This window comes from Salmo salar, chromosome ssa22 (genome assembly GCF_905237065.1).
Source record: "Salmo salar chromosome ssa22, Ssal_v3.1, whole genome shotgun sequence".
NCBI classification, from domain to species: Eukaryota; Metazoa; Chordata; class Actinopteri; order Salmoniformes; family Salmonidae; genus Salmo; species Salmo salar.
In genome coordinates, this window is record NC_059463.1 from 8,937,016 (window position 1) to 8,947,327 (window position 10,312).

Sequence of the window (10,312 nt, forward strand, 5' to 3'; positions counted from 1 at the left end):
GCCATCTTTTCTTTTTTATTTATTTATATATGTATGTATGTATGTGTGTGTATATGTTCATCACTATTATAACTGTTCAGTATTGTAGGAATGTTAAAGTTAATGTTACGACACAAACACTGTATCCAGCCGCCTACTAAAATATTGACCTTTGCCTGAGACAAACTTAAAGTCTGGCAGAACAATGGTGTTTATTTTGAGTACCGAACCGCATATTTTTTTGTGGCAGTTAGAATTTGCTGGTCCTGCAAGAAAAGGGGAAACCTTGTTGGATTATAAATTATGAAGAATTGTAAACACCTGGGAGACATGCAATTCACAGCTGGCATGGGTTTTGTCTTTGTTTTTCAACCTTGATTCATTGAATAGCATGAGTTTTACTGTTGACACAGTATTGTTTAGAATCAGCAAGACTAATTTGTGATTTTTTTATTTATTTTACTTAATTGGTAGAATATTTTGTTTAGTCAGTGTCTAACTACTGCAAATATTTAGACTGAAATTACACCAATATGTTCTTTAAAATCTACATATGAGCAATAAGCGATCTGTCGAACTACATCCCTAGTTCTATGAATAAGAAATTGGTTGGTGTGCTGCATACTGTGCCATGCAGAAGATGTTCTGATCTGACTGTCCTCTATTCCACCTCTTATTTGTTGCTGTGTTTGGCACTTTTACCAATATCCAAGGGGTGAAGAGAAATTGGTTACTGCCATTCATGACACAATGGTGACATCTTGTGGATAAATGTAATATGATTTGATGTAATCAATGCAACATACTGTACAAATCAACTTTTCCTGAATATCTACTCTAGTTGCACCTTGCAACATGGCATCGTCTGGCAGTCCAAACAGTGCCTGGTCAGTCTACTAACCTGGCCAAATATCTCTGTATATATGTTGTACCTTTTTATTTAACTAGGTACACTACAAATACTTTGGATGTGATGCGTTTGTTTTGAAGACAAATGACCCCACCACAGGGATTCGTTGTATACTAATAACTAGTCTTTAAAATGTATAAATAGGCCAGAGTAAAAAGTTTAATCAAATGAAAATGTGTTGCAGATATGAAGCACTCTCTAGTAAGGATGAACAACATTAATTCCCAGTCCCCTTTGGGGAGTGCCACTTATTTACAGCCTGTCCTCTTTGGGGTGTGACGTATACACGCAGGACACTATGTCTGCGGTTCAAACTCATAAAAGACACTCGTCCACACCTTATACCCTTGGGGGGATCCCCGTCGCCATCTTGGAGGGAATTCCAAATGATTAGCCAAGCATGGGAAGTTTGCAACGTAAGCCCCTTTGCCCTCGTTTTTAGTCGAGTTTGCAAGTGTACAATTATGTTCACTTTGGGGCCTGAAACTCCCCATAATTCAATTTACGACGATTGTACATCCGCAAAGAAAAGTCCGCCAAATTAAAGCCTCAACGTCAATATAGTCAACATACAAGTGTAAGTAAAAACAAATGTAAATTAGTTAGAAATCGTGCTACTAATGCACATGACAGTACAAACACGTATCGTAAAAGTAATTATGTTTTTGTTAGCTTTTGGAAATTGTAGAAATAAAACATTTTCCTATAGAAGTTACATCATCGCGGGATGAACGAGTGACGAATTTCCGGGCAAGGGTGGTCCATTTAAAAATCTTGCCATGCAGGTGTTGACTCGTCATCAGAAGTATCCACTTAATTGGAAGGCTGAGGGGATAGGGTGTGTCTTTCAAGTGTTCGGTCTGCAGGCTAATTCTGTAGTTTTAGGGCCCATAATGCAATTCTTCAGAAAACACAACGTTTTCATGCTGCCGAAGTCCAGCGAGAGCGAATACAAATTCATTGAACTAACCAATGACAAGTGTTAAGAAAATGTTGCGCAATCTAATAAAGTAACGACTTTAAAAATAAGTTGCACGTTATGTTGGCTGACAATTTGTTAGCTACACTATCCTTACAAACTGCATAGCATTACAGCAGTATGTACTGTTATATTAGCTAGTTACCTAACGTTAGTTTGATACTAATACATCGAACTTGCCAGGCAGTATATTAACTACATGCCTTCTAACTAACGAACGTTTATTGACTTGATTATTCACATCATTCTTAGCTAAGTGGTATAGTCGTTGTGCGTTTTCAATGGACATTTTCAGAGCACTCGCGCACTGTTGAATATGGCCCGAGTCAGTAAAAAAACGAATTAAATGGTTACCCAGATGCGGTCCAAACACTTAAGACACACACTATCCCCCCAGCCCTCAAATGAAGTGTACACTTGCAGGGCGAGGGAGAAAGGAATGATTTTTAAATGGACCCCCCTTGGCCGGAAATTCGTCACTCGTTCATCCCGCATTGATTGTGTTTTAAGCCAACTTTAGCACTACAGCCAATTATAAACATAGCAAAAAGACAAACGTCCTCTCACTGTCAACTGCGTTTATTTTCAGCAAATTTAACGTGTAAATATTTGTATGAACATAAGATTCAACAACTGAGACATAAACTAAACAACTTCCACAGACGTTTTCTGAACAAAGGGGGGGTCAAAATCAAAAGTAACAGTCAGTATCTGGTGTGGCCACCAGCTGCATTAAGTACTGCAGTGCATCTCCTCCTCATGGACTGCACCAGATTTGCCATTTCTTGCTGTGAGATGTTACCCCACTCTTCCACCAATGCACCTGCAAGTTCCTGGACATTTCTGGGGGGAATGGCCCTAGCCCTCACCCTCTGATCCAACAGGTCCCAGACGTGCTCAATGGGATTGAGATCCGGGCTCTTCGCTGGCCATGGCAGAACACTGACATTCCTGTCTTGCAGGAATTCACGCACAGAACGAGCAGTATGGCTGGTGGCATTGTCATGCTGGAGGGTCATGTCAGGATGAGTCTGCAGGAAGGGTACCACATGAGGGAGGAGGATGTCTTCCCTGGAACGCACAGCGTTGAGATTGCCTGCAATGACAACAAGCTCAGTCCGATGATGCTGTGACACACCGCCCCAGACCATGATGGACCCTCCACCTCCAAATCGATCCCGCTCCAGAGTACAGGCCTCGGTGTAATGCTCATTCCTTCAACGATAAACGCGAATCCGACCATCACCCCTAGTGAGACAAAACCACGACTCGTCAGTGAAGAGCACTTTTTTCCAGTCCTGTCTGGTCCAGCGACGGTGGGTTTGTGCCCATAGGCGATGTTGTTTCCGGTGAGGACCTGCCTACAAGCGCTCAGTCCAGCCTCTCTCAGCCTATTACGGACAGTCTGAGCACTGATGGGGGGATTGTGCGTTCCTGGTGTAACTCAGGCAGTTGTTGTTGTCATCCTGTACCTGTCCCGCAGGTGTGATGTTCGGATGTACCAATCCTGTGTAGGTGTTGTTACATGTGGTCTGCCACTGTGTGGACGATCAGCTGTCCGTCCTGTCTCCCTGTAGCGCTGTCTTAGGTGTCTCACAGTACGGACATTGCAATTTATTGCCCTTCAGTCCTCATGCTTCCTTGCAGCATGCCTAAGGCACGTTCACACAGATGAGCAGGGACCCTGGGCATCTTTCTTTTGGTGTTTTTCAGAGTCAGTAGAAAGGTCTCTTTAGTGTCCTAAGTTTTCAGAACTGTGACCTTAATTGCCTACCGTCTGTAAGCTGTTAGTGTCTTAACGACCGTTCCACAGGTGCATGTTCATTAATTGTTTATGGTTCATTGAACAAGCATGGGAAACAGTGTTTAAACCTTTTACAATGAAGATCTGTTTAGTTATTTGGATTTTTACGAATTATCTTTGAAAGACAGGGTCCTGAAAAAGGGACGTTTCTTCTTTGCTGAGTTTACTTGAATTAAATATATAATTATTAATATACGCCTACTGTATGATAGCTAGCAAATTAATTAGCTAACTAATGTTAGCCAGCCTAGCTGGAACCTCTGAAGAAGGAAAATGTTTTATTTTTTTACAATTTCCAAAAGATAACCAAACAAAAACATTTATTTTTTACGAGGCGTGTTTGTGCATTAGTAGCACAATTTCTAACTTATTTGCATTTGTTTTCTACTTACTTGTATGCTGACTTCTCCATTGTTGTTTTTAAGTTTTCAATTACTTTTCTTAGCGGATGTACAGTGAGGGAAAAAAGTATTTGATCCCCTGCTGATTTTGTACGTTTGACCACTGACAAAGAAATGATCAGTCTATAATTTTAATGGTAGGTTTATTTGAACAGTGAGAGACAGAATAACAACAAAAAAATCCTGAAAAACGCACGTCAAAAATGTTATTAAATTCTTTGCATTTTAATGAGGGAAATAAGTACGTGTCAGTTTGTCACTTTCACGAGATTGGAGTAATAACATGTTCAACTACTTAAGGCATTGACTCGATTCTAGGTTGTGCCTTTAGATTTTTAACTTCTCTCATCGACTTCTCTAACCACAGCCTGGTCTGTATCGCAAGCATTCCCAGAAGTTTCACGATGTTGCGCCTCTGGGTTTAGAAACTCTGTGCCCAAATGTTTGTCAGGGAATGTCTGTTAAAGAGCGACTGACCCTAAAAAACAACTAATCCCTTTGAAAACAGCCTATGTGGCAACAATATGAGTCAGAAACATTTATTCTAGTGTCAAAATTGACTACAGTGTTAATAGGTTAATTTTGGTCATAAAATCAGTCTCGTCTAAAATGGAGTTTGTGACCTCGGTGCATCACAACGACCACGTTTAAATGCACACCAATATCCCATTATTATTCGGGATACTCAAGTATTCGGTTTTGTCTTTTTTAGTTGACACAAAATTGCATAAGTATAATTTCCAGAAACAAGGCATTACCCTACAGGGGTGGGCAATTCCAGTCCTCGAGGGCCTGATTGGTGTCACAGTTTTGTCCCAGCCCCAGCTAACACACCTAGATTACTCATCATGAAACCTTTGATTAGTGGAATCGGGTGTGTAGAGCTATGGCAAAAACTAAAATATGCACACCTTTGTGTCCCCAGAACCAGGATTAAGAATGAGTAATAACCTATGTACCTGTACCTTGTAGCAGGGTAGTTAGTGAATGCAGTTACAGTACATAGTACTTACTATCACTAGTGGTCCTCTGTAGCGTAGGTTGGTAGAGCATGGCGTCTGCAATGCCAGCATAGTGGGTTCAATTCCCGTAAAATGTATGCACACATGATTAGTTGCTCTGGATAAAAGCGCCTGCTAAATGGCATATATTATATTTTATAATTTAGGTAAATAAATACAGTGTACCAAAAGTGGTAAGAACTCCATATTGCATATCCATTACTTACTAACCTGTAAACATAGTGATTACACAGATTACCCTAGTGTAGATTTACAGGTACAAGGCCTACTATAAGTGTTGTGTGTGATGGTCCCTTCATGACTTGCCTCTGGGTTTCATTTTCAGTCATCTTTAAGTAATCTATTCCATTTGTGTCACAAGGAATCGAGGAGCACTCCATGTGCTTTTCCACCACCAAGGATGTTTGGTTTCCCCTGCAGTGGTTAGTCTTTTTTGCATGTGACGTTGTATCAATGATTATGATCATCATAGTTATGCAACGTCTGATCTGGATTAACCTGAAAAGCAACATAAATGTCATTAGAAACCTATTTGGTATTTCTTGATTCACTTGGTGACAGCACTGTGGTTACAGGTCATGTAAAGCAGAGTCTAGTTGGGTGGAAAACATGTTATAGCTTTAAAAAAAACTGAAGGCTGCCTCTGACCTCTGGTGTTGTTACCTGTGTCACACCTGTGTTTGACCTCTCTAGTTTAGTTTATTCGCACATAATTACATACATTTGAATTGAAGAGAAAAAATAGGTCTGACTCGCCTCTGGTGTTGTTACCTGTGTCTGGGTGAAGCGGTCTTCTAAGTAGCGGTGGCCCAGGCCCATGATGTGACCTTTGGAATGCCTGGAGAGAAAGGCTACCCTGGCTGTGAAGTCCAGAGTGAAGGCAAGCTTGACCAGCTCTGGGGCGTTGTCGTGCCCAGATCCAGCAGTGTGTGGTGTCTGGCGGCTCTGGCCTGTAGGTGTCTCTGTTTCCACGTACGTATCAGCTAACTGCTGGAAGGTGCTGTAGGACAGCTTCTGGAAGAATGAGCTCAAGCTGGGGTTCTCCTTCAGCTATGGAGAGAGGACATACTTTCATGACCATAGAATATAATACGTTATTATCCATTAGGAAATAGCAAGTTTAGACTAAAGTCCAGACCTGTTTTGTGCTAACATTCCACTTCTTGTAGTCTGTGTAATTTACCAAACATGTTTGGCATATGACAGGACAGATTACAAGAAGTGGAAGTAGGAAGTAGAAGTAGGTTATAAACAAAAACCTTGTTATCAATGAGGTCTCCTTGCTGCTTCATCAGAACAATGATCCTTTTGATGACATCCTCTGGAAGAAATGGATAGTAAACATACAGGTAACTGCCAAAATAAAGAAATAAAAAATATATATTTAAGAACAAATTCTTATTTACAATGACGGCCTACACCAGCCAAACCTGGACGACGCTGGGCCAATTGTGCGCCGCCCTATGGGATTCCCAATCACGGCCGGTTGTGATACAGCCTGGATCACAACACCAACAACAAAATTCTTAATAGGGTGTTGGGCCACCACGAGCCAGAACAGCTTCAATGCACCTTGGCATAGATTCTACAAGAGTCTGGGACTCTATTGAAGGGATAGGACAACATTCTTCCATGACAAATTCCATCATTTGGTGTTTTGTTGATGGTGGTAGAAAACGCTGTCTCAGGCCCCGCTCCAGAATCTCCCATAAGTGTTCAATTGGGTTGAGATCTGGTGACTGAGACGGCCACTCGTGCACTGTGGATGGGGGCATTGTCATCCTAGCCATGGTAGCCAAAATAATGGCCTGCCCAGCATTTTCATACATGACCCTAAGCATGATGTGATATTAATTGCTTAATTAACTCAGCAACCACACCTGCTTTCAAAATACTTTGTATCCCTCATTTACTCAAGTGTTTCCATTATTTTGGCAGTTACCTGTAGTAACTCTACATTAGACAGTAACATATGTGTGATGTGCTGTATTATATGACCTTTACAGCTTTATACCTAAAATGTGTATGTTGCTATAGAATGTTACATTTTTAGTATGAATATATAAGACATCAATACACATAAGAACATTGATACTTACCATCTGTAAGAGCTGTCTCTCTCTCTTTCACCTCATGCACAATCTTCTCCAGCTCTTCTGAAACTTTCTCATAGTACGAGTCAGTAGGCCCCACACTCAAAACCGCTGTAAAAAGTAACAAGAACGATCATTGCCTTTGCAGTCTTTTTTTTCATGAAATAACTGGATAATAACTGGATAACCAACTAGGGCCCGAGTCAACTAGGGTCCAATTTCCCAGAACATTATTAAATCGAGTCCAAGTTCGCATTGAAATCTATTTAGCATAATAAAAAAATCCCCATCAAAATCTGTCTGTTTAAATTAGAGCTATCTGTCTCAATCCACCACATCCGCCGATGTCCGCCTTCCGCATTTGAAGTGGACCGGGAGACATCCTGAAAATCGTTCTTCTCACAAAAATGTCTGTAGTATCTGAACAGTTTGACTTAATATGACACCTCCGTCCAAACAGTTTGGGCTACACAAATATTTTTTTTAATATACATATTTTTTTATACCTACAGGGTTCCTAAAATTCAAAATCAGATAGCAAAATTATCCTTAAAAGAATTCCATATGTTAGCTTACCACCCACCCTCACACACACACAGCACTGAATGTGAGCACATTTTAGTTAGAAAGTTGTCTATTGAATAGCTACCAAAAAGTAAAGTTAACGTTCATCATAAATATGAATAGTTGATTCTTCCGTCTATTGTATCTGTGTTTACAGGTCTATATTTCCAAAATGCTTTAAGATAGGCATTATCCTGCATTGTTTGAGTTAAGGGTGTGTGTCACAATATCTACCCCCCTTAAGAGTTTTAAGCTAAAATGATTGCAAATCCACAAAATCCTGTTTGAACAAAAGGACAATAATAAGAAAACATACAGTACAGTGTGTGATAATAATGGATTTGGGTGCCATGTCCTCTCAAACCTACATTCAACTCCAGTTATGTCAGTGGTCTTGGCCCTGTCCAAAGCCAATGGTCTCTTCACAGACCCTCTGTGGCTGTCAATCTTGATTTTTCTCAGAGATAGTCTCCTCATGGAGCTCCTTTGCCTTATGGATGTCTTTTTCTGCAAGGTTCCTTGTGACTGTCCATCTTTCTCTGTGCCAGACTCCTGCTCGTCTTTCTTGTCACTCCCCTTCGTCGAGAAAAAACCCAGAAAACCTTTCCAGAAAGAGGTCTGTTTGCTCTTCTTCTTGCCCTTTTTAGACTTATTCTCCAGTTCAGTAGACGTCTCAATCTCAGGAATGTCAGCAGGCCCAGGGATTTCTACTAGAGACACATTTGGTATAACAACTTCCTCATCAGGTGGTGTGCTACTGGCAATGCCCTCGTCAGGTGTGCTGGGCCCTAAGTTGATCAAGGTGTCACTAGAATGCCTGCGGACTCTTGTGCATTTCTCTGACAGTGTCACCCACTTCTGAGGCTTTGTTGGTGACCTCAGGCCCACACATGTCCCATCATTTAAACTGATGCTGCGCTTCACATACACCTCCAAGAGGCGACAAGTGTCCTTGTGGCCAAGAGATAGCAGCTGGGCGTTTTTGGGCATCACCTTTTCTGTAACCTCCATGACGGATACCTACAATAGATAGATAATGCTAATTATTTGTTTTCTTCACTACTGTAAACATTTCTAGATTTATAAATGTTCTTTATTCAACATTATAAGATGTCACATTCGCAGAATTGTCTTGTATATTGTTCTGGTGGGTGTGGTTTCACTTTTAATGCTCAGCCTAAAGTAAAGTCTGCATGATTTAAATTGTTCATTTAACGTTTCATAAATTGATTAACTTTGTAGCCAACAGAAATCCGGCTACAGGCACGATTAGCACAACATTGGGTCCGAATACAGTAAACTCCATAACATTCAGAACAGTTCTTTGGTTATAGTATTTTACGCAAAACTGATATCACTTCTTCCTGAACAGTTGGCTATTTACCAGTGCCATTACCCCTTTCAATTAGCCATTTCCCATGTTAATATGTCAGTCGACAACATTAAATAATAGAATATCGTAGGTAGGCTCGTACCTACTCACCTTTTTACAAACTGTCTGTCTAGCGTTTCCTTCCCTATAAATGTGTTGATTCCGACGTGTTGTCTTGGTGAGATATAGGTCCTTGCAATACGGCATCCCTAGGGACGTCAAACTCTGACGTCACCCCAATGAAGTTTACGTTTAAATTGGTTAAGTTTAGTGGTCGAGGTTAGGGCAGCGTTTACCAAACTCGGTACTCGGGACTCCAAGGGGTGCACGTTTGGTTTGGGTTTTTGCCCTAACTCTACACAGCTGATTCAAATGATCAAAGCTTGACAATTTGTTGATTATTTGAATCATCTGCGTCGTGCTAGGGCAAAAAAACAAAACGTGCTGCCCTTAGGGGACCGAGTTTGGGCAAACCCAGGTTTAGGTTTAGGTAAGGGTTATGGTTAAGGTTAGGGTAAGAGTAAGGTAGGGGTTATGTTTGGGATTAGGGTTTAGCGTAGTGACGTCTCAGGGATCCCAGATAGCACTAATCGTGAGATATATCTACACCTAAAAATTATTTAATTTCACACCCATGTTTGAACCAATGATTTAAACACTAGATAACATGTTGGGGAGCTGTGTTCTAAGCCACAGTGCCTCCATCTTGGCACTCCCCCACCGTTGTAAAAAACATTTTTGGAAGCTATAAGAAATGCATTTATTAATGCCTACATTCGTTTTTGCCTCCTTAATGCATAGTTTAAAATTATATTACGTGAGCTTAAAATAAAAAAAAAAAAAAATATATACAGTACCCGTCAAAAGTTTTAGAACACCTACTCATTTCAGAGTTTCTTTATTTTGACTATTTTCTACATTGTATAATAACAGTGAAAACATCAAAACAATGAAATAACACATATGGAATCATGCAGTAACCAAAAAAGTGTTAAACAAATATAGTCAAAATACATTTTGGATTTTAGATTCTTCAAAGTAGCTACACTTTGCCTTGATGACAGCTTTGCACACTCTTGGCATTCTCTCAACGTTCATTACTCATATTGTTGGCTGAGGAAAAGTAAATTTTTAGGGGGCATTATGGTCACACAAGGGCCTTGTGGCCATGGCTGTCGATGCTGCCTG

General features: G+C 40.5%; 1 protein-coding gene across 1 annotated transcript; it reads right to left on the reverse strand.

Annotated features, from left to right (window-relative positions):
• Positions 1 to 4,218: 4,218 nt before the first annotated feature.
• On the reverse strand, positions 4,219 to 9,388 carry LOC106582722 (uncharacterized). Its single transcript, XM_014166094.2, has 6 exons — positions 9,236 to 9,388; positions 8,121 to 8,772; positions 7,195 to 7,299; positions 6,355 to 6,416; positions 5,867 to 6,145; positions 4,219 to 5,593 (listed from the first exon to the last, which is right to left on the reverse strand). The coding sequence occupies exons 1-6, from the start codon at positions 9,329 to 9,331 to the stop codon at positions 5,546 to 5,548; spliced, it is 1,242 nt and encodes a 413-aa protein (XP_014021569.2). The 5' UTR covers positions 9,332 to 9,388; the 3' UTR covers positions 4,219 to 5,545.
• Positions 9,389 to 10,312: the final 924 nt, after the last annotated feature.